Raw genomic sequence first — 23,693 nt, 5'->3', positions numbered from 1 at the left:
CCCAGAATGTGCACCCTGCCAGCTCTTCAAGCCCCCAGCCTACCTGTCCAGCTCGCCCCTCACAATCCTGCATTTGGTGGTAATCACGTTCTTGCCTTTCTTTAAGGTGAGACCAGCAGCGTCTGTGAACACCGTGGTTTAGCTGGGCCTGAGTTTGATTATACACGTGGAATATCCCCTGTGGGTTCTTACATTCCTGAGGTCCGCCCTCCACCCCTGCCACTTCCAGTCCTCCCCACCTCGTCTCTGTCTGTGACTGTGGTTCATTCACTTTTGTTGCTGTTTAGAATTCCACCATCTGTTTATCCGTTCTGTTGATCTGAGTGGTTTTCTCTGGACTTTGTTTTCACAGCCTTGGTCATCTATAATTTCCTGAGCCTGTGCTATGAATACCTCGGAGGGGAAAGTTCCATCATGTCAGAGATCAGAGGGAAGCCCATCGAGTGAGTAAAAAGTCCCCGGGAGCCTTCCCCACTGCCCTGTTTCCTGGGCCTGACGTTCTCTGAGCCGTCCTGGCATCAGCCAGTCACACAGACCATCTCTGCCTGTGACCTTGACCTACCCTGCCTCTCTTGCACCTCCTGAACGAGGTCGTTCACTGGGACTCTGGGGAGGGCCTGCCTGGCTTTCTCCTCATCTCCCTTCCTGTCCTTTACTGTCTGCCTATGTTTTCCCTCTTGCAGTTTTCACATTCAGTGCCTTTCAGGTTGATTTGTTATCCCAAGGGTTCCTGCCGCATATACTGTGTCTCTCCCAGTTCTTGGCCTCAGGCTCAAAGACTGCCCAGGATCTGAGCTTGATCCCCACCCTGGCCCGCTCCACCCCGGCTTGTCAGGGTGTGAAGGAGTGAGGGCGGCCTGCCCCCGCCGCTGAGTCCCAGCTTTCCTGAGTCCCAGCTCTTTCTTTGCTCACCAGCCCTTCTCCGCTCGTCTCTTCCAGGTCCAGCTGTATGTATGGCACCTGCTGCCTCTGGGGAAAGACTTACTCCATCGGGTTCCTACGGTTCTGCAAGCAGGTGGGTACCCCCTGCAACTGCCCTGGTCACAAGCTGCAGGCCGGGGACCAGGAGCCTGGGTCTATGCCCTGGAGCGGCAGCTGCAGGGACCAGGCTACCTCTGGTTGACAGAGCAGTAGAGGCAGGCGTCAGGCCAGGAGGACCCTGCTCCCGGCCCACCAGCAGGGTTCCCATTTCCTGCAAGGCACCCACTCCCCGAGCTGTTAGGGATGCGCGAGCACTGGCAGGGTGTCCTCAGAGGAACATTGGCAGGTACCCCAGGGGTGTCTGATGCAGCCCCCGGGCAGGAAGTGGCCCCAGACGCTTGCTCATTTCATCCAAGTCTTGGTGTGTATGTGTGAGAGTCCGAGGAAGTGCATGGCGATTCTGGAATCTCATTGTGAAAACGTATCAGCTGTGGCTAGAGCCAGGAGGGTTTCTGCATTGAGGAACACGATGGAACAGACCTGCGCAGCCTCTGGTTCTTTCCCCCGTTTCCCGCTTGGCAGGCAGCCCAGCAGCTTCCAGTTTCCAGACCCGCCCTCCCAGTGGTCTCGAGTAGCCTGGGAGGAGGCAGCGTGGTGTTGCGCTCAAGTGCCTGGGTCTGGGTCTCTGACCGTCTGAGTTTGAATTCCAGCCTCGCCTCTTGACTATGTGACTTTGGCTAAATTACGAAACCTCTCTGAGCCTTGGTTTCCTTTTCTCTGAAATGAGCATAATGATACTTAACCTCAAGGGATGGTTTGAGGAACAGATGAAGGAAAGCCCTTAACACAGCCCTGCCTCTGAGCCTGCCATCCCTTGCTCAGGAGGGCCTCAGGCACCGTGCCCCGCTGGCAGGACCCCGGCTTCATCTCCACAGGGCCCATCAGCCCATCCAGCATCGTGCATCATCATCTTGGGAGATGAAACTCACAGCCCATCCCCAGACCTGCTGGAGGCTGGCCTCCCTGCTCCCTCCTGGGCGGGGCTGGGGCACGGCCCCACCCTCAAAGCCCTGCTTGGATGGCCAGTCTCCAGTTCTTCCAGATCTTCCTTCCCTCGGGTGTTTCTAAATTCAAAACCTCCCTGCGGGACCTGCAGGGAAAGAGTTCACACTGTCCTGGCTTCAGGGTGGGGCCTCTGAGAGCCTTTGTTTACTAGTGCTGGCCCAGCTGTGACTCTGCCTTCTTCTTGGAGGATCAGATTGTGTACGAAGTGTTGACACCAGATCACTAGCTTCGTTGCCTTGTCGGAAATTACTCCCCAGCCTTGTGGGCCCAGATGTTCCGCTGCTGGTCCTGGAGGTGGCGGGGACAGGTAGTCAAAGGCGAGAACTAAAGAAACCTCTCAGCCTTTGCCCTTGGAGAGAGGACACCGCGGCTTTGTCATCAGGGCCACCGTCTGGGTCTGAATCCTCTGCCGCTTCAGCCAACACCCCACCATGCTTTGGTTTCCTTATCTGTACCCTGGGGGTGATGACAGACTTACGTCAAGGGGCTGTCCGGAGCACCACATGAGCTGAGCCAGGGCAGCACCAGCGCTTATTTCGGACATGCTGCTGACCCTCCCCAAAGGTGCTGATCCCGCTTCCTCGAGGGGGTGGGGGGCAGCAGGGTTTGTGGGCATCACCCATCTAACCCCACCATGTGCGCCTCTCCTCTTGGCAGCCCTGCAGCTCAGCTCGCCCTGGCCTCCCCTGCAAACCTCACTCGAGCCCCTCTCGGATCAGAAACTTAGGGTTCCACAGGTTACTTTCTCTGCTCTGAGGTCCTTGCCCCATTTGGAACCACAGCAGCTTAGCCTTTGAAAGCTAATCCCACCTCCCCAAGCAGGACTTTGTGGCAGACATTTATTGGGTTTCTAGAGAGTGGTAAATGGCAACCCACTCCAGTGTTCTTGCTTGGAGAATCCCAGGGATGGGGGAGCCAGGTGGGCTGCCGTCTGTGGGGTCGCACAGAGTCAGGCACGACAAGCGACTTAGCAGCAGCAGAGAGTGGTAATGGCACCCCACTCCAGTACTCTTGCCTGGAAAATCCTATGGACGGAGGAGCCTGGTAGGCTGCAGTCCATGGGGTCGCTAAGAGTCGGACACGACTGAGCGACTTCCCTTTCACTTTTCACTTTCATGCATTGGAGAAGGAAATGGCAACCCACTCCAGTTTTCTTGCCTGGAGAATCCCAGCGATGGGGGAGCCTGGTGGGCTGCCGTCTATGGGGTCGCACAAAGTCAGACATGACTGAAGCGACTTAGCAGCAGCAGCAGCAGAGAGTAGTAAAGTGAAAGTTGCTCTATCGTGTCCAACTCTTTGCAACCCCATGGACTGTACAGTCCATGGAATTCTCCGGCCAGAATACTGGAGTGGGTAGCCTTTCCCTTCTGGGGATCATCCCAGCCCAGGGATTGAACCAGGTCTCCCACATTGCAGGCGGATTCTTTACCAACTGAGCCACCAGGGAAGCCCAAGAATACTGGAATGGGTAGCCTATCCCTTCTCCAGGGGACCTTCCTGACCCACGAGTCAAACGCAGGTCTCCCGCATTGCAGGTGGATTCTTTACCAACTGAGCTACCAGGGAAGCCCGTAGAGAGTGGTGCTTCTCGTGATTACATGTGCACTGCAGCTCCCCTCGGCATTTACTGGGGCCTCTGGAGGGACTTGTGAAAACTCTACTGAGGGCTTCTTTCAGTGGCAGAGGCCTCTGCTGAGTGCTCAGAGGTGGGAGACCTCCAAGGGCAGCCTGTGTGGTCTTGTGCTTCAGTCCCTGCACAGCGACCCTGCCTCGGGCTGGTTACAACCGTCCTTCACGCACCGCCACTCAGAGGCTGAGTGACTGCCCCCTTGAGCTTCCACAGCGGGTAGTTGATGAGGCCAGAATTCAGACTCAGTCGGGACTCCAGGCCTTTCTTGGGCTTTGGGCTACTTCCTATTTTGGGGTCATCCCCATCGTCAATAAAACCCCAGCTCAACATAAATCCTAGACCCAGGCCCAGAGCATGGGGCAGAGGGCCAGACCTGGGGTGGACGAGGAGGCCCTCACCTACCCAGAGTGGGAGGCCTGCTCCCCACTGCCGCCTGTACACCAGCACTTAACCCCTCGCCCTTGTCTGCTGTCTGCCCCTGGGCCGAGCTTGTGCCCCTGGCTGCCCCCTCTGCCAGTCCTCCCATCTTAGCATGTTCAGTGGTCTGTCCTGTGGAATCTCTGTCTCTGCGTCTCCTCCATTCTTCCTTCACACCCGTCTTCGCACGCAGCCGCGTTGCCCTATTACTGTCTCATGTCTTCTGCAGACAGCAGTTCCACCGGGGGCAGGACAGTGGGTCTCTCCCATCCGCTGGCTTCTGGCACCAGCCCAGCTGGCCAGAGGAGGTGCTGCTTCCGTGGTCCGTGTGCTCAGCCTTGACTCTTGCCTTATCCCCAACAGGCCACCCTGCAGTTCTGCGTGGTGAAGCCGCTCATGGCCGTCAGCACCGTGGTCCTCCAGGCATTTGGCAAGTACCGGGATGGTGACTTTGAGTAAGTGGCGGGTCCCCTCCTCCGAGGTGCGTGTGGGGAGGAATGGGCAGCTCTGCCCAGAGGCTCAGGCTCTGGCTGAGGGAAGCGGTGGCCGCAGACTGGCCCCACGCCTGTGTCTGTCGTCCGAGTGGAGGGCAAGCCTGACCCCATCTGTCCTCACGCCTCTCTGCACCCCTGAGTTGCCAGGGCCGGAGCCTGGCAGTGGTGCCATCACACTTGGCCCCGCCTCTGACAGAGGAGCATCTGTCAGACAGTGGGGCCCCTGGGGGGAGGGGGGCAAGAAGGGACAATGACCATTCCCGGGTAGGGGACGAGAGAGCCATATCCCTGAGATCCCCAGCTCGAGTCTCTTCTGCATGGATTGACACACACGCCCCACTTGAGGGTTTAGTGAACATGACTGTGTGTCTAGGCCCTGAGCTTGCACACACACCCCCTGTAACCCTGCACGACAGTCCCCGGGGGTCGGTGAGCAAACAGAGGCTCAGAGGGAATGTAACGTGGCTCAAGTGAAAAGAGCCAAGCCAGGTTCTGTCCCTTGGACCATCAGGCTGAGACCCTGCCCCCGAGGCCGCCTGGAGTCGTCTGCCAGGAGCGTGGGCAATGGAGCTGCAGGTGGCAAGGCTCACCAGTGCCCTGCCCACTTCTATCAGTGGCTTGGGGAGCACTGCTCAGGGAGCCTTCTGAGAGCCATGTGAAGGGGCATGCGGGCAGGGCAAAGGGGGAAGGAGGCCCCTTGTCGCTCAGAAGGGTCTGTTCAAACCCGAGAATGTCCCCGGTTCCCGCAGTGTCACCAGCGGCTACCTCTACGTGACCATCATCTACAACATCTCCGTCAGCCTGGCCCTCTACGCCCTCTTCCTCTTCTACTTTGCCACCCGGGAGCTGCTCAGCCCTTACAGCCCTGTCCTCAAGTTCTTCATGGTCAAGTCTGTCATCTTTCTTTCCTTCTGGCAAGGTGAGCCTCCTCCCGGCCCCTGCGAGGCCAGCCTGTGCCTCCCTGTCCCCTCAGCCTCGTCCTCTGCCTCCTGCTCACCATCCCCAGTGCCCCGAAGGCCTGGGCCATGGGGTTGCCATGGGCAATCCTGGCTGGAGCTCAAAGGGACCTCTGTCCACTGAGCACCTGTGGAGCATGAAGTCTGGGCCCCCAGGGCCTTTCACTGGAGCCAGGAGCTTTGGCGGGATTGCTTCCTGGACAAAGGGATCTCAGGGTTGGTGTCCAGCCAGGACCTGGGGGGTAGTTTCCTCAAGGCTCCGGCTTGTGTCAACAGCCCCACCCAATAGGAGTAGCTGTACACCCCGCTTTCATCCTCCCGGGGGCGTGTGGCACTGGGACGCTATGTGGAGGGAAAAGGAGAAGGGGATCCAGTCTTGGGCTCGAGGCCCATGGCGCCCCTTCCACACCTCCCCTTCCAGGCATGCTCCTGGCCATCCTGGAGAAGTGCGGGGCCATCCCCAAGATCCACTCGGCCCGCGTGTCGGTGGGCGAGGGCACCGTAGCTGCTGGCTACCAGGACTTCATCATCTGCGTGGAGATGTTCTTTGCAGCTCTGGCCCTGCGGCATGCCTTCACCTACAAGGTCTATGCCGACAAGAGGGTGGACGCACAAGGTATGAGCCAGGGTCCTAGAGTCGACCCCCGACCCCCCACCAGCTGGAAGAGTGCTTCCCGGCCCTGCCCCCCGGCCCCTCCTGCCTCCCAGGGTCTTTCCGGTATTGATGGATCAGGAGGTCAGGAGGGGACCCTCGGTGTAGGAAAGGGGCCACAGAGGTCCAGGCACCCCTGCCCCCAGTTACAAGGTGTCGATGGGGGTGGGGACTGGTCCTGGAAGTTGGTGGGGGTGAGGACTGGTCCAAGAGACCCCTGGTCTCTTGCAGCAGGTCTGGAGTATGGAACCCTGAGATGATAAAGCACAATATCCCCATGGGAAGGCCAGGACAGAGACCCTGGGTTAAACAGATTTCTAAGTTCCTGATATTGAACAGCATTATCCATTTTGTCCTGTATTTCCTTGTCTCTAAAGCTTTTTTTTTAACCTGATTACTTCTAAGAAACAGACTCGGATGGTAATAGCTTTTAACAGCTTTCTTTTTACACCTGCTAATCTTCGCTTTGTTAGAACAGCGGTTGGCAACCCCAGTTGTATATTAAGATGCCCTGGAGACACTCACCCTCAGAGATTCTGCAGTACTGGCCCTTGGGTTGGGCCCGGCAGGAAGTGCCGACAGCTCCCCAGGCAATTCTAACATGCTCTCAGGAAAAGCAGGGGCTGGGGCTGCCTCTGGCTGCTGCTAGGCAGAGAGGGGAGGCTTGGGACGAGGAGGAAGAGGCTGGCAATGCCTGAACCAGCTCGCCCCTCGAGGAGGCAGGAGGGTCTGGGGAGGAGGAAGTCTCCTGGTCTAACACATCTACCCACGGGGTTGGTTGCTGCCAGCTCTTTGTGTGTGTGGCTGAAGGCCCATGGCCCACTTGCCTAGGCCCACCACCTGTGCCCACCATGGGCTCACTGGGCATGCTGAGCTGAGTGTAGAAACACTGGCCTGGCCTTTGCAGGGCTCCTCAGGGGCCCCCTCCCACCCTACTTGTCTTGTGCTTTCCCTGGTTGAGAAGGGGCCTTAAAAACCTGCGGCTGCTGTAGGTGTATGGACTGAATCACCTCCAGGCCTCTCAACTCCTGGGCAGCTGATTACGTTCACCCAACACACTTGCCGCCTGGGCATTCTCCATCCTTTTTCCGGTTTGGATTCTACGCTTAGTGCCAGAGGGGCTGTGCTGGCCAGGGCTCACCGCTGCTGGCTGGCATCCCACCCGCTTCCCATCAGTTGGAAGAGATGTGGCCAGCACTCTCCCAGTGTCGAGGGCAATGTCCCTGGGACCTGGTCACCCTGGTGCCTGGAGCCTAAGGTTGTGGCCGAGAACCCTTTCTAGACCATTAAGGTCTAACATGGTTTAAGGCCCTGCTTCTGTGGCCCTCCCCACAGAGGCTCTCCGCGGTCACCTGGGCTCTCTTCTTGCCCACTGCCCCGAGACACATCCACCCCCAGCCAGAAGCAGTGTGGCCAGGCATCCAGCTCTAGCAAGGACCCCAGCCCAGCCCGGGGAAGTTGCTGCATGCCCTCGCCCACCACTGTGCGGGTCCTAGGCCGCTGTCCACCTGTTAACCACAGCGCCTGGCCTCTCTCAGCCCCCATCAGAGTTGGGTGCAAAGCCAGCTCTGTGGTGTGGTCTGTACCTGTCAAACGCCCTCTCCTCCACGCCCCATATATGAAGTGTTGCAAGGTTGGCAACGCACGTAACCCAGGCTCAGGATTTCTGGCCAAGCGTGAAGAGAAGGGGTGGGGGGGGTCCCTCCTCAGGTGCAGAGGTTGAGCTCCGACCAGCATTCTGGGTGTCCACTCTTTGTCCCCCAGCAGAAGAAAGCCTGAGCCCTGAAGGAGGAGTCTCCTAGATGGACAGAACTGCCCCCCTGCCCAGGCCTGGAGGGGCAGTGGGGCCACCTGAGTGCCAGCTGGGGTAGGGGGTGGGTGGGACCTGGGGTGGGGTGGGCAGTGTACGCGGTGAGGGGCCAGCCTCGGTGATGGGCGTGAGGTGTTCACTCAGCTGTCTCTTGTCTTCTGTTTCTCTGGCTCCCCTCCCTCCCCCACTGCCCTGCTTTTGCCCCGGGTTTGGCCTCGGGCAGTGCCAACATACGGCCCTTACGGTAGGTTCCACTCTGTCTGTACGTCTGTCCTGCACGCCAGTCCTGTCACCAGCATGAGTCTCTCCCTAGCTCCTTCTCTGTGTCCCCGTCTCCTCCCACACAAGCACCCCTGGGTGCGGAGAGCGCCTACCAAGGGCTGCCCTCTGTAGAGCTTGCCTGCTTCATCCTGTCTCTCATTGTCCTGGAACATGCCCTGTGCATTCTGGGGGCACAGTGCTCGTTGATGGGGAATTGGGGCATTTGGTTCTGTTCTGTGGCAAAGAATGCCAAGGGGGAAAGGGCACGCGAATTTGGGTCTGAAGACTGGGGCCAGGGTGGGGCTCGCCCCTTAGGTCTCAGTTGGGGGCCTGGGCCATCTCTGCCCCCGCTTCCTCCCTGAGCCCTTGAGGACAGTATGTTAGGGAATTAGGAGGAAGAAATAAAGAACCCGCCTGCCAGTGCAGGAGACATAAGAGATGCAGATTCAATCCCTGGGTCAGGAAGATCCCCTGGAGAAGGAAATGGCCACTCACTCCAGTAATCTTGCCTGGTAAATCCCATGGACAGAGGAGCTTGGCGGGCTACAGTCCATGGGGTTGCCAAGAGTCGGACACAACTGAGCGATCAAGCACCTCAAGGCAGGGTCACCCCCCACCAGAGCCAGTATGTCTGCTCTGCTGTGGGTCCAGGCCCCTGTCGGCCTGTTTGGGTGGAGCGGGCCCCTGGTCTCCTCTCCAGAGTGAAGGGGAGCATCCCAGAGGCCTGGGCCCTCTCCCCCAACTCCCTGGGGTCCTTGGGCTCATGCCTGCAGCACCCCAGTCTCCACCCCAGCTCCCTTCCCCACTCCCAGACACCCCCCACTGCCCCCCGCCCTGTGGCTCTTGACTGTCTCCCTTAGGGGTGCCCTGCAGCCAAAGGAGCCGTTCCTTTGCTCATCCTTTCTCGTGTCCAGGACCCTGTTCTCTGTCCCAAGAGGGGTTGGTTAGATGACACACACTTGGGACCAGGGGCGGGGGCCCAGCTGCCTTGCACCCCGCTGCCCAGACCCCTCACCCCGCCTCCCGCCTCCTCCCCACAGGCCGCTGTGCCCCCATGAAGAGCATCTCCAGCAGCCTCAAGGAGACCATGAACCCTCACGACATTGTGCAGGACGCCATCCACAACTTCTCGCCTGCCTACCAGCAGTACACGCAGCAGTCCACCCTGGAGCCCGGGCCCACCTGGCGCGGGGGCGCCCACGGCCTCTCTCGCTCCCACAGCCTCAGCGGCGCCCGCGACAACGAGAAGACGCTCCTGCTCAGCTCCGACGATGAGTTCTAGGGGTGGCTGCTGCTGGCGGGGGGAAGGACTGGGCCCTTGGCCCCAGGGCAGGGTGTGCCCCGCCTCCGGCCTCACCTCCAGGCGGGGAGGCCGGCTGGCACAGCCTTGGCATCGCCCTTTAATTTATTGGACCAGAAACACTCACATATCGCTTCAAGAGGAACAGCCCGACGCCGCCATCTGCCCAGGGTACGGCCCAGGCTCACCCAGGAGCCTTCAGGAATATTTATACAAGGCCACGGCTCTACCGCCTGGACCACGGGGAGAGGATGGTGGGAGCAACTCCCCGTGCCCCTGCGGCTCGTCCTGTGAGGACCAGCTATGCCCAGGCCCCGACGCTTGTGTTGTGGACCAGCGGCTGACGCCTTCTCAGCCCCTCACCCTCCTCCCCCAGATGTAAACCCCTCCCCCAAACACCGTGCAATACTCTCTCCCCTGGGCTCCCGCCTGCTCCCAACCCTGCCCCTCTGGTCCCATGCTAGATTAGCCTCACGTGGGTGGGAGGAGGAGGCACGGATGCTCTCTGCGGACCCTCCTCCCGACCCAGGCCTGCCTGGCATGCTGCAGGGATCAGAGCCAGACACCAAGAGCCATGGGTCCCACCTCGGAGGGCGCCTGGGCGTCCTCCGGGGCTGCCCCTTCTGCCTGCCTCACGCCCCTTCCCCTGGGCCTGCTGAGGAGCCAGCAGTCCACACTGCCCTCCCACGAGGGGTCCTTCTTGAGAGCATATTGAGCAGAGCCCTTGCATCCCAGCTACTCAAAGGGTCAGGGGCTCCCAGCCCTCCTTCCTCTGCTGGATCCTCGTCTCTCCCTGGGGCTCCTCCCTCCTGTTTCACAGGGAGGGCCTGGTCTCTGCATTGCAGACCAGCTTCCAGAGGAGGAGCAGCGCAGGCGGGAGGGATGGGGCGTGCGGCGGGGAGCCCAGAGTTGGGGGACTCCTCTCTCTGGCCCCGTATCCACACAGGACCTGGTGTCCTGCCTCATCGGCCCCACAGCCCATCTCTTCTGTGCCTTAGTCACATATGAAAGCCCCCTACCCCCCCACTGCCCCTGCCCCTGGCTGTCAGTCTGGCCCAGACACTCCCTGGGAGGCTCCCTGTTAAGCTGCTGGCACTCAGTGGATCCTGTAGTACAGGGCCAAGTACCCTTGGACAGGCCTCAGGGGTGGCCAGGACCACCAGTCCCCCTCCCTTCACCCACCTCCACGCCCACGTGCATGGAGCCTCCCAGGGCCGGAGCCCCCAGGCAGGCCGGGCTTCCACTGGCCACTGTCTTTGGAGGAGCCTCATGATAATGGGACACAATGCATGTTCATTCAGGCAGGAGTTCCTGTCACATGAAACCCAGAGAGCACGCGGGTGTGGGCTGCACCAGCCTGGAGGAGGGGAAGGGGAAGGGGGCCCGACCCTGAGGGACCTTGGCATCTCTTAACCTTTTGGCCACTCCTGGACTGAACCATGCCAAGGTCGGGCAGAGGGTTCCATCCCAGGAGTCTTCCCCGGCCTCTTTTGGCAACCAAGCCAGCACCGGGGTTGGGGGGCACAGAGGCCAGCTCGTGGGCCCCTGTTGGATGGGCCTGGCCAGCTGGTTCCAAGCTGTGCAGGAAGGCAGCGGGTAGGTACGGGCTGTCCACGGAGAACCTCTGGGCTGCCCCTGTCATTTGCTTTCATGAATTTGAGTCTCCTTCCAGGCCAAAGTGGGCTGCTGCCTCCCTGTCCCCCACCCCCGTCTTTGCCTGCTCTGGCCGCTGGCCGCTTGCAAGGTGGACGGGAGGTGCCCATGACAGGGAGCTAGCAGCCCTCGGGGAGATGGGGGCCGGGAACGCGTGCCCAACCACTCCACCCCTCCTTCCTAGGATGTGTAACCTACCTTGTCTTTTTATTTTTTTTTTTAATTTTTTTTCCCGATAGAGTAGCTCTTTGTATATAAAAAATACTTGAAAAATTAATTGTATGATGTATGAGAAGACAGAGTCCCCTAGTTTTGTATCTCGTGTATGACTGCCATGAGTTCCACCAGAAAGCCACTCTATTTTGGTCTCTGTGACATTTTAAATGCGTGACAGAAGTGAGCAAATACAGTGAGAAAGAAATATATATATGAGATAATATAGATTGTATTGAAATCTCCTCTGCTGGTGGGTGAGATTTTTTTTCCCCCCAGCTCCCGTGTATGTGTGTTTGGGGGTGGGTTTAGTGGTTGTGGGTTCAAAGGTGTCCTAGAAAACCCTCTTCTGTCTGGGTTGTAGGTACAAGTGATGGGGGGGGTCACATTGCCAGACTGAAATTGGGGTCCAAGTCCCCGTTGGACAGAGTGTCTCCCCCTCTTCTGGCCAGTGGGACATTGGTCACTAGGGATCCACCCACCTCAACACCCAGCAGCGGGTTGATGCCTCATGCCAGCTTCAGTCAACCAGCTAAATGGCGTGCACCCTCCAGCAGCCCCATTCCTGCAGGTGTCTCCCTGGGGTTTAAAGAATTTCCTACGATCCTCATGCCTCCTAGTCTATCGCCATGCCTCCAGGAGCCCACCCTCCACCCTGGGACCCAGGGCAGGAGGCCTGGAGCAGGGCCTGCCCAGTAGTGGGCATGTGCCAGACACCTGGCACCTTCCTGCCACCGCTGCATGCCTTCTGTGGCCTGGCCCGGCTGACAGGGGCGCTCAGGAATGTGGCGTGGGCGGGGGAAATTCCCAGCCCGCCACCCTCCACTCAGTCCCCCGCACGCCTTCCTGCTCTCCTTTCCGCAGGCCTGGGCTCAGTGTCTCGGCATCAGGATCCTGGACCCCAGCCTGAGAGGGGAGAAGGGCCTGTGGGCCCACCCAGCCCGTGTGGTCTGGCCCTTTCCCAGCTTTCAGATCCTCCCCAGAAGCATCCTTCTAGCCCGGCCATCCCTCCATACCCAGCCACATGGAACTCCTCCTCCTGGCCATCAGGTGCTCTGGGGTAAGCGTTCACTCTGCCTGCGGAAGCTTACAGCCCCTGGCATCCCCAGTGTTTGCCACACATATAACCTTACACTTCTTGAATTGTACAGATGGGTAAACTGAGGCTGCAAGCAGTGACATGAGACATTGAAGGTCATACAGCTAGAGAAAAACACACCCCAATTTCCCTGACCCCTGGACCACAGAACACTCCTTCCCAGGGTGCCCCGGAAGCACTGGCAGATTGGATTAAATTAACAGGGAAGTCTGGCATGCTGAAGTCTGTGGGGTTGCAAAAAGTCAGACACTACTCAGTGACTGAACAACAGCAACAGCAGGGAGTTTGGGGCCTAGGTTGAGACCCAGGGTTGCATTCTAGGCCTGCAGGCTGGGGGTGAGGAAGTCACTTCTCTCTCTGCCTCCCTGTGCCTTTCCGGAACATGAGGAAAATATTTTTTATTTGGCTGTAGAAAGTCAGACCTCAATGTGAAAGTACAATTCCTCTTAAACTGGGGAATTTTCCTCTCTGGGTGGGACTGTTTATTTGCTGACGGGATGCCCAGGGAATTTAACCCTACATTTCATTGTTCGCCTGGCTTTGCCTTCCCCAGGGAGGCTCCCTGGCTCCAGGCACCCAGATGGAAGGACAAAACCCTGTCTGGTTCCCACCTCCACCCTACATCCCCTTTCAACCCCACCAACCCACCCTACCCCAGCGCAAGCCCAGGTGCTAGAGTTAGTGATGGGTCACAGTTTCTTCATCTGCAAATTGGAGGAAACGCTCCCACCCAGCAGAGGGTTCTGCCTGGGACTGAAAGCAGAATCCATCTTGGGGCCCTCATTCAGAACCCACCCCCGCAAAAAAAATAAAAAAAATCATAAACCAGGACACATACTTCTAAACTGTGGAAAAAGAGAACTTGACTTTATTCAGGAAGTCTACAAAATACAGAAGGCGGATAACTCGCTTACTGTAAGTCAGAAAAATAAATAAATTCTGGGGGCCGGGCACTTTTCTTTTAAAACACATTTTTTGGTTGTTTTGCTATCCGGCTTTCCCTAAATATAAGATAAAATGTGTTTTATTTGCAGATATAAAATATAAAGTCCAGCTCAGGACTGCACGCCACATTTCCCAGGCAGTGGGTGCTAGGCCTCAGGCTGGGGAGAATAACTTAGATTCGTGCAATAAATAAACAGCGGGAAGGGGCAGCTGTCTAACAGGGAAAGGGGAGGGGCTGGGGCCAGACTTCCCAGGAAAATAGCAGTCAATGGCAGTGACCTGCCCCCACCCAAAAGGATGGACAGGTCAGACCCTTCCCTTTTTAAGGACCCCTATCCCAGGGTTCAGAACAGTAGGATCTGTCTTCTCATCTCCCCACCTGCCTCTGTGGTCACTTCCTTTGTCCCCTTTCTCTTTGGCCAGCTCCCTAGGTTCAGGGAGAGCCCAGGACAGAGTCAGGCCAGCTCCTTCCCTCTCTTCCATCTGTATCACCTACTCTTTCCCTCTACTTCTCTTCACCTGATTCACAGAGAGCTACCACGGAGGCCCTTGCATCACCTTTTCAGGCCCCGACCACTGTCCCCCTGACCACGGCTGGAATCTCAGGGCAGCAGTGGAAAGACACGGTTCCAGCTTAACCGCTAAGCATATGTGGCCTTGGGCATTGTCAGGTCCGCTGGAGGCCTGTTTTCCCATCTGTGAATTGGGCTTCACTAGGTGATTTCTAATGAGTCTTCCAGCTCTGGAGGGCCAGGCATCCAGGCCCAAAGCAGAGGCAGGAACATCAACTTTCCAGCTGGACAATCCTACCAGAGGCATGCGGGGTCAAGTCTAGTTTTGTATCGTGGAGGGTGGGGACGGGCCGATGGCACGATCTGAGCAAACAGTTACAAAATGAGGGGTGGCCATCTTCCCTTCTATGGCCCTTCTCTAATCAGCTTTGTATCCCATCCTCCCAAACTAAGAAGGCTGACGTTTTTAGGAAACGCCAGACCTCGACCTCACCCGACTTCCTATCTCACCAAAGTTGCCCCTCCCCGGGGCCATTAGGTCCCAGTTTCAGAGATCGCACGAGGAAGACAGGATCTGGGGAGGGAACGTGTGTTCACCACGGGGGGAGCTGGTGGCTGCAGAGAAATGGCACTTAGAGACAGAGGCGGCGCTTAGGCACTTAGGGATGGCAGCTGGGGTCGGAGGGGCGTGGTTTGGGGAATGGGCGTGGGTGGAAAGAGCGGGTCTCGGCGAGCACTAGGAGCAGGCGGCGGGGGCGGGGCCGGAGGCGGGGCCCGGGCCGGAGGCGGGGCCCGGGCCAGGGGCGGGGCCCGGGCCGGGGCTCGGGGCCGACTTGACGATAGTGATGACGCTGGCCGGCGCCACCAGCGCCGCGGGCCCGCGGGCGGCGGCCACCGAGCGCGCGAAGCCCTGCAGCGCCTCGCACTTGCCGCGCAGCGCGTCGAGCTCCAAGCGCATGGCGGCGTTCTCGCGCGCCAGCTTGTCCACCTCGCGCTCCAGCTCCGACTTCTGCTTCTGCAGCTCCTCCTTCTGGCACACGCGCTTCACGCGGCAGCTGGCCGCGTAGCCGCGGTTCTTGAGTGTGCGGCGCCGCTGCTTGAGCCGCGTCACCTCCTCGGCCGAGAGCCCTCGCAGGTGCCGGTTCAGCTCGCGCACAGACAGCCCCATCAGCGCTTCGTCCGACAGGTGCGGCGTGTTTTCGCTCAGCTCACGCTTGATCTGCGGGCATGGGCGCGTGGGGAAACTGAGGCTCAGGGTCACACTCTACCCTGCGGGCCCTGAGCTCCGGACCCGGCGCGCAGCAGGTGCTGGGGTCGGCTTCCCCTCCACCGCTAGTGTTCCCCATTCCGCGCCAGGGACACTGAGCTGGTGGCTGGACTTGCTCCAAGACTCCGAAAGGGAGCAGGAATCCCCAAAGGGGAAACCGGGAGAGACCGGGATCTGGATACAAAAGGAGCCACCCTAGAGCTCAGTCCGGATTCTAACCCAGCGACTCGTCCTGGACTCAGCCAGAAAAACCCAAGAAAGCACCTTTAAAGTCCAACAGTTCCTTGGACGTTGTCCTCATGGGGAAGTAGGTCCAGAGAGGGAAGTGACCTGCCCTGGGGTACACAGCCTATGGCCAGAGCCCAGGCCTGCTGTTTCCCAGCCAGGCGGGGCCTGGAAAAGCCCATGAATGGCTTCATGAATGACTGATGTCTGCTGAGCCCCTCTTGGGGATTCTAGGAACTGAAGGGGAAGTTGGGATGGGAGCTCAGCCTGGGCAGGGAGGGAGGGGAGGACTGGAGACAATAAGGGCTGCCTTCTCACCTTCAGCGCTTTGCTGGATAAGGGATCCACAGACATGTTCGCAGAAGGTACCCTCTGGGCTAAGACCTAGCGGAGAGAGGAGACCAAGGTCAGTTTTTCTCCCACTTGGAATAAAATCCAAACACTACTATCTTCACATTCAAGGCCCCTGCTATCTTAGAATTCATCTCATACCACTTTCCTTGGCCCCAGTGGTCCAGCTACAGTGGCCTCATTGAATGGTTCATTCCAGCCTCAGGGCCTTTGCACTTGTTGTTCTCTTTACTTTTCTCTTTCTTTTTATCTCCCCAAAGACTCTTCATCATTTAGATCTTTGCTCAGTACTACCTTTTCAGAGAGGCTAAAACTGGCTAAAACACCCCTTGTACCATATCACATAACCCCATTTACTAACCCCAAGGCTCCTCTCACACCAGGCCTGCCTCTATTCTGCCCTCCAGCCACAAGGAATTTCTTTCACTTCCTCTCACCCCATGCTTTCTTGCCTTTGGGTCACGCCAAACCTTGTGACACTTCTCCCACTCCCACTTATTTGGCAGACTCCTACTATTCAGCCTTCTGCCCTGAGCGTGGACATCTCTTCCTCCAGGAAGGCCTCCCAGACTCCTAGGACTTTTTCAGCACCGCCAACCCCAGCAGTTCTGCCCTATGTTGTCACGGTCTGTTTCCTTGACTCCCCACCAGACAGGGACCTCCACAGCCAAGAACCAGGCTCAGACAGCTCTGGGTGTGAGGCTGCCAGCACAGGGGCTGGCAGGGAGCAGGCACTGGTGAGGTGTGGATTGGTGGTCTATGACACTGTCACCCAGCTTGTCAAGGTCTGAACCTCGTGCCAAGCCCAAACCCTGCTGAAGACTGTCGAGAGAAAAACCTCCTGGCCCTGCCTCCAATTCTTCCTCCTTTCTATCTGCTTCCGCAGATAGGGGTGGCACACAGATACCAGGAGGATGTGAGGGAGACGAAGGGATTCTGTCTTCGTAACTGGCTCCCAGGGAGGGTATAGGAAACAAGGAAAGGAACAGTGGATTAAGGGTCGAGCCTGGTTTGAATCCCATCTCTGTTTTCTCCAGGCTGTGTGACTGTGGGCAAGCCACTCCTCCCCTCTGGGTCTCCACTTTCCCGTCTGTAGGTTGGGAACAATACCTGTCTCATAGGGTTTTGATGGAACCAAATGATGCAAACGGGAGGTCAGCGAGCACCTGGGGGGTTATTAGAATTGCTGAGTCTGTCCAGGAGGGGTTGCTGCTGCTGCTGCTGCTAAGTCGCTTCAGTCGTGTCCAACTCTGTGCAACCCCATAGACGGCAGCCCACCAGGCTCCCCTGTCCCTGGGATTCTCCAGGCAAGAATACTGGAGTGGGTTGCCATTTCCTTCTCCAATGCATGAAAGTGCCTGTAGCAATTCCTGGGACATCGCTTTGACTTGGCGTCTTCTGGCTGGCCAGGGTCACACAGGAAAGGCTCTTACAGACTGTCTAGTCCCTGCCTCCTCACTTCACCCAAGGGGAGGTGGAGACCAGAGAGGGGCCCCTCTTGCCTGAAGTCACACAGCAGGTGAATGGCTGCCTTCTCCTAAATCAGGAGGTATTCTGAACACCTGTAAAGGTCCCAGGACTGAATCCTGATTGCCTTCACACCATCAGCACCCCAGTTCTCCCAACAACCCTGTGAGGTAATGGCCAGAGAAGTCAATAGAGTAGTCCAGGGTCACACAGCTAACAGTGGATAAAGCCTGGGTCTGGGGCCGCATGGAACCACATGTCTCCTCGCAGTGAGGTCCTCACAGGGCATCCTCTCTGGGCCCTGTTTCTCCACCCCTGTAAAGAGGACTCGCCTGGCTCCAAGGCTACCCAGCTCTGATGTGCCAGGATCTATGTTGGGTCTGCAAGTGTCACACAGATATCCAGGCCTCCTGGCTGCCTGTTTAGGGGGCTGGGGTGTTACGTGATGCCCAGGCAGTCTGGGCTACACAGAGAGCCTGATGGGAGAGGTGATCTAAGAGCCCGCTAGTTGCTGAGCAATATGTGGCGGGTGACCGATGCAGAACTCTGGAGGCATGGCCCCTAGGACAAGGCATTTTTCCTCTCTGGACCTTGGTTTCCTCACAAAGTGGGGACAATCATCATAGTGTTCGTGGGTAAAAACAAGAGGCTTAGAAAGATCAGAAGTGGCAAATGCTTGGTTTATCTCCCCACATTCCTCCCTCTACTCCTAACACGGACATCAATAATCAATTACCGCACTTTTTCTCACTGAGGTTGGACACAGCTCCTGAATCCTCCTCAACACAGCCCTCCAGAATAGGCCCAAGAGGAAACTGCTGGCCATCCCCTATACTAGATAATGGCTGAAGGTCCCATCCTCTCTGTTGGCTGTGGTTCTAGGAACTTTGGGACCCCAGGGAGGCTTTGAACCTGTTCTTGCCTCCTGTCCTCTTTCTCCTCCTGTCCTAGCCTCAGCCCCTCAAGCACATGCTACATGTCAGCTGAGGCACCCATGTTTGCCCAGGAACATCCTAGCTCAGCAGAGCCAGGCAGTCACAGAGGGAAAGTCACAAGAAGGTCACACCTCAGACTTTCAGCCCTCCAGCTTCAGACCAGGTGCTGCTGGGCTGTCAACCAAGGGGCTGGGGTCCTCCACCAGGCAGCCTTGGCCAGTCTGGTAGACCCTGGACTTGAGGCAGCAGCTGATCCAACCTCCTGGTCCTGCAACTGAAGCAACCAGGCGGCTGTTTGGTGGCAGTGGTGGATTGGAACCCTGGAGTCCCCAGCTCAGGGCTCTTCTTCAAAGCGAGCCACTGTCCTCCTCTCTCTGAAGGGGAAGAGTCGGATACGACTACGCAACCGGACTGAATACTCCCCATGCCCCCATCCCTGCTTCTTCCCTTCCTGAGGCCAGCAGCGCTGACCTCCAGGGTCTGCAGGTTCCTAACATTCTCTGGAGGCGTGGCTTGGGGACTGACAGCCGCATTGCCCAGTCAGCAGCCACGCCCCTGGCCCCCTAGTACACTCAGAGGCATCCTGGAGACGGCCCACCCGCTGGCATGGGCTCCTCTGGCTGCTGAGCCATTTTGCTTCCTCTGTGAGGACAGAAGGAAAAAATGTGTTTTCCTGGGCCTTGGCAGCCAGCACTGGTGGAGCCTCCTCCCTGCTGGAAGGGGAGCAGAGCTGGGAGAACCCAGCACCACAGGGAAGAGGAGCCTGGGGGTCTGGCACCCACTAACACTTGCTGTGTGACTTCAGGTACACCACTCCCTCTCTCTGGGCCCAACATGCCAAACCACCAAGCCTAAGGTACCTCCTAGCACTGACAATGTCAAAAGTTTAGAGAGTCAGATTCTGGCCTGGAATGGAACTCCAAGACCACCAGCAGAGTAGAGGCCCTGGAGCAAGGGAAGGGAAATCAGGGAAGACTTCCTGGGGGCAGGGGCCTGAGAACACAAACTCAGAGACTGTCAGCCTTGACTCTCCCTCTGCTCCATGCCTAGCCCTTAAGCATTTCCTCTTTCAGCTGCACCAAGACCAAAACACCTGCTCTCTGGCGTCCAGTCTGCCTCCACCTCTGACCCCACCAGCTCTCCTCTCTGTCAGAGGGATCATTACTGACACAAACCTACAAACCTGACCGTGTTCGGCCCATTTCAAAACCCTATGATGCCAGCCTCCTCTCTAGCCCATGTGGTAGGCCCTTCTGGCCACCACCACGTTCTCTCCCCACGTTCTTCCAGGATCCCTGTGCTGACAACAAACGAACTCTTACCATCCCCACACATTCCCCAAAGGCACCCACAGGGTGCGTGTGTGTAAGAGATGTCACTTGAGCCCTGCAGGATCTGCTTGCTTTGGAGAAACTGCTTCAAGAATCTTACAGCCCGTGCCCAGGAGTTCTTGTTCGCCTGGGGTTCCCAGGCCTTTTTCTCTAGGTGTTGTGGAGTTTTACCAGGACACTGACCCAGGGCTCATTCATTCATTCAATCAGCAAACACCCAAGAAGCACCTACCCTGTAGGTCCCAGGCTTGGTGCTGCACCCTGAAGGACCAAAGTTGAATCAAAGCCCCTGCCCTTGAGGTCTTCACAGATGATTATCACTTGATCTGACATTCTGGCTGACTGTCACCTCCCCAGGGAAGCCTTCCTTGATTGCCCTGGCTAAGTCAGAACTGTTATTACTTTTGTAATCACAGTGACTTCCTCCTCATACCATCTATCTCAGCTGTGGTTTTGCATTTAGTTTAGTGGCTCTTTCCCCGACTTTGTTTTCCTTCCTTGACTGTAAGCTCCCAGAGGGCAGCTCTGGATCTGATTTGTTCACTATCTTATCTCTAGCATCTGGTCCTTGGTGGGCTCCATGGCAACGCAGGCTAAAAGTATTAGGACTAAGGGAGGCACAGGGGCCAAGGGAGCCCTCACTGGGTCCTGGGCCCTACTGAAGGTCCACGGGTGATTCAGTGGGAGGTTAAACCTTTTGGTACTAGCTTTCCATCTATGACTGAGTCAATCCGCCACTTCCTCCTGTTCCCTGCTCCCTAGCCCTGCTCAGGGATGTTTCCTGCCCAGTTTTGAAGATCGGCCTGCCTGATTCCTGTGCTCCTGGTGGCTACCTCCCTTACATATTCCACATATTCCTGGACAACCCTGGCCTCCGCCTGGGGCTGTTGGCTCTGTTTTCTCTTGCATGGTTCCCCTGGAAATTAAGCTGTATGTGGAGGCTGTCACACCTCCCCCAGCCCACTGCCCTTTTACCACCTTGAATGTTGCCTAGTTGCTGCTACAGATGGGGACCCAGAAGTTACCAGCTGTGGTAGCAGCTCAGAGATTCAAAGTTAAAAGATTATCTGGTCCAGCTCAATGCCCTCCCCCCTGACACCCCATGATCCTGTAGCTCTGTGGGAGGGAGGAAGAGAGGGCAGAATAGGACCAAGGAAGCCCTAAGCCCCAGCTCAGCCCTCAACATCCCTCAGCAGGGCACTGATGGAGGAGCCAGACAGGGTGAGGCAGTGGTGGGAGGGCCCAGCCCTCTCACAGTAACCCCTCCCGCACCAAGACAAGTAGTCCCACTGCCTGTTAACCAAGCCTGGCCCAAGTCCTCAACTAGCTCCTCAAGTCCAGTCATCAATAGCTCTGTCTGATTAGTCCCACTTGTGAACTGAAACCACCAGAAAGGGCAGAAACGAGCTCCACCCCAACCTTGGGTTCTCACCCTTCCTGATCCAGCAGGTACAGCCTTTAGAACCCAGACCAGCTAGAGGAGTAGCCACCAGAGAAAGGAAGCCTGGTATCCCTTCCTACCTCCAACCTTTGCCGTGTTCCCGGCCCCCCATACTACCCCCACCCCCTCACCCCCGCCCTTCCTGTTTCTTCTGTGACTGAGGGGCTGGGTAGCCCCCTGGATGAAGAAGAGTCGGAGGGGAGAGTCTGTCTTCCCCAGGCAGTCAGAAAACCTGGGGACAAGGACCTGAACACCAGCCTACTTTGTTGCCAGACCCACCAGGGTGATGGAGCCAGGGGTGGCCCCTTCACCTCGTTCCCCGGGGAAGCCCGGTGGGATCTTTGATATTTTGCCCCACCCCGTAGCTGAAGGCACCGCAGTCACGTGGCTGCGGTCCTGGGAAACTCCGGGGAGAGCAAGGGCCTGGCGGCCACCGGCTGGTGGGAAAGGGACAACCCGGGAGAGAATTCCCAGACCCTTGTGACTATGGACTGGGCCATTTCTTTCGCTTCTTCTTTTATTCCTGTGGTCACGCTCTTTCGGAGGTACGGTCCGCTGGTTATACAGGCCCCGCCTGGGAGCGTTCGGACACACACACACACACACACACACACACACACACACACACACTCTCACATTCCCCAAGGTACGCGGCGCAAGCACGCACCGGGCAGGATACCCAGGACGCTGGCCAGGGAACACACACGCACTCCCTCCCGCCCTCGGACGTAAACAAACCGCGCACGCTCGGCCTGCGGGCACCGGTCCAGGGACTGTTCTCACCGAGTCACGTACTTGCACACACCGCCCCCGGCCCCGCCTGGGCGGACGCTGACGCTCGCCAGCCCGCGCTGCCCCTTCCTGCCCGACTTCACCGCCTCTCGGCCCGCGCCCCCAAAAGGGGCCCATTAACCCCGCACCCCGCCAAGTTCGTTTCGGCCGCGTCTCGGTCCCACAGGACCTCCGCCGCTTCCCCCCCACCCCACCCCCACCTCGACACCCTCCCAAGCCAGCAGTCCGGGCGAGGGATCCACGGTGGCACCGACTGAGTCGGGCCCGGGGCCCCGGCCCAGGCATGTTCCAGGAGCGCGGAGACCCTGCCACCCCCTGGCCCTGCGCGCTCGTCCCGCGACCCTCACCCGCCTCTCGTCTTGCTTCGCCTGGCGTCCCTGGCACGCACGGGGTCCCGCTGCCGTCTGAGCTGCTCTCCTCTGCCCACGCCTCGGTCAGCCTCCCCCTCCGGTCCCGACCGCGGGTCGCTCAGAGCCCGGATCGCCGGAGCGATGCGCCGAGTTTTGTTGTGGGGCGGGCAGCGCTGGGGGCCGCGCCGAGTTGTAAGGCGAGCTTCCCGGAATTACTCACTCACAGGATTCCTTTCATTCATAAAAACCCAGTCATACGGTGACGTCACCGCCCCGGCCGCCCCCCGGCCCCAGAGCGGCCTCCCGGCTCCCCAGCCCCGCCCCTGGCCGGCTCCGCCCCAGATAGGCCCCGCCCCGGCCCCGGCCCCGCCCCCCGGGATTCTCAATCCCGGTTAGAGCGCTGACTGCGGGCGTTCACGCGACATCTCACCGGAGCCACGCGGGTGAAGGTGTCATTTGTCTCATTTTACAGTCCACAGTCGTGGGTCTCTTCTCCTTTCGACCTACACCCTCTACCTCGATGATCTCATCCAGTCTCGTGGTTTTAAATGCCATCTGTAGGCTCAGGAGCTCCAGATTTTGTATTTCCAGAGGGAACGGCTTCTCTTTGAGTTCCAGACTGTATCCAACTGCCCACTCAGCGGCTCCACGTGGGTACCAGATGGGGCCTCCATGCCCTGCACGGCCAAGATCCTACTCCTGAGCGTCAACCCTAGCTCAGCAACATACACACCCAGTCTCTCCATCTCAGCTGTTCAAACCCAGACCTCGGAGCCTTTCTCCGTACCTCTCCTTTCTCCTCACTTCATGAGTCACTGGCTCTACCTCCAACACCATCCTGCAGCTGACCACTTCTGGCCACCCCCAGTTCTGCCACCTGGTCCAGGGACCATCAACTCAGCTGGACCACGGCCACAGCCTCCTGATAACTTCCTCATTTTATCCCTAAAGGCTGTCTTCACACACCAGACAATATTCTCCTTGTAACAAAGATCAGCTTGTTTAACACTCTCCCACCCTTTGGCTTAACACTCTCAAAGATTTTCCTACGCATTTAGAATAAACTATACTCCTCCCTTTGGTCTACAGGGTCCTAAGCCATCTGGTCTCCGCCCAGCCTCACCTCTGTCACTCTCGTCTCACCCCGCTACTCTTCAGTCACACTGTCCTTTTTATTGTTCATTTAACCCACCAAGCTCATTCCTGCCACAAGTCCTTTGCACTTGCTGTTTCCTCTTCTGTTCACTGCCTGGCTCTTTCTCATCTTTCAGGTCAGCTCAAATGTCATGGCCTTAGAGAGGTCTTTCCTGATGGCTCTGGCTAAAGGAGCCACCATCTCTGAAATTTGGTTTTTATATTAGCTTAATATCTCCATATTAATATTAGCTTAATATATGCTGATAAGGGTCCATCTAGTCAAAGCTATGGTTTTTCCAGTAGTCATGTATGGATGTGAGAGTTGGACCATAAAGAAGTCTGAGCACCAAAAAATCGATGCTTTTGAACTGTGGTGTTGGAAAAGACTCTTGAGAGCCCCTTGGAGGGCAAGGAGATCAAACCAGTCAGTCCTAAAGGAAATCAACCCTGTATTCATTGGCAGGACAGA

At 57.8% G+C, this 23,693-nt stretch overlaps 2 protein-coding genes across 4 annotated transcripts in view; one reads left to right on the top strand and one right to left on the bottom strand.

The window, feature by feature from the left end:
• The window catches only part of TMEM184B (transmembrane protein 184B), a 50,220-nt gene extending 38,603 nt beyond the window's left edge, over positions 1-11,617 (top strand). The window contains exons 4-10 of one of the 2 annotated variants that reach the window (XM_061418520.1): positions 353-443; positions 940-1,015; positions 4,397-4,488; positions 5,277-5,446; positions 5,905-6,099; positions 8,169-8,189; positions 9,247-11,617. In XM_061418520.1, coding sequence (XP_061274504.1) covers positions 353-443; positions 940-1,015; positions 4,397-4,488; positions 5,277-5,446; positions 5,905-6,099; positions 8,169-8,189; positions 9,247-9,488 — 887 coding nt within the window. In that variant the 3' untranslated portion in view covers positions 9,489-11,617. The remainder of the gene's footprint in view (positions 1-352; positions 444-939; positions 1,016-4,396; positions 4,489-5,276; positions 5,447-5,904; positions 6,100-8,168; positions 8,190-9,246) is intronic. The other variant, XM_061418521.1, reaches the window with a different exon arrangement.
• Positions 11,618-13,309: 1,692 nt separating this feature from the next.
• MAFF (MAF bZIP transcription factor F) lies at positions 13,310-22,416 on the bottom strand. 2 transcript variants are annotated; one of them, XM_061418523.1, is made up of 3 exons: positions 22,079-22,416; positions 15,739-15,797; positions 13,310-15,147 (listed from the first exon to the last, which is right to left on the bottom strand). In XM_061418523.1, exons 2-3 carry the CDS (start codon positions 15,772-15,774, stop codon positions 14,665-14,667), a joined length of 519 nt encoding a protein of 172 aa, XP_061274507.1. In that variant the 5' UTR covers positions 15,775-15,797; positions 22,079-22,416; the 3' UTR covers positions 13,310-14,664. The 2 variants fall into 2 exon arrangements, with proteins under 2 accessions (XP_061274507.1, XP_061274506.1); XM_061418522.1 differs by having other exon boundaries at positions 15,739-15,804; positions 22,085-22,416.
• Between the last annotated feature and the right edge of the window lie 1,277 nt (positions 22,417-23,693).

Source organism: Bos javanicus, chromosome 5 (genome assembly GCF_032452875.1).
Source record: "Bos javanicus breed banteng chromosome 5, ARS-OSU_banteng_1.0, whole genome shotgun sequence".
Lineage (NCBI taxonomy): Eukaryota > Metazoa > Chordata > Mammalia > Artiodactyla > Bovidae > Bos > Bos javanicus.
The sequence above is the reverse complement of the archived record's forward strand: the minus strand, read 5'-3'. Positions and strand labels throughout refer to the sequence as shown.

What these genes read in the sequence shown, in the direction of transcription:
- MAFF (XM_061418523.1), bottom strand. Translation starts at nt 15,774, where the DNA reads ATGTCTGTGGATCCCTTATCCAGCAAAGCGCTGAAG. An exon ending in TATCCAGCAAAGCGCTGAAG is followed by an intron (nt 15,148 to 15,738) that starts GTGAGAAGGCAG and finishes CCATGCCCGCAG; the next exon opens with ATCAAGCGTGAGCTGAGCGA.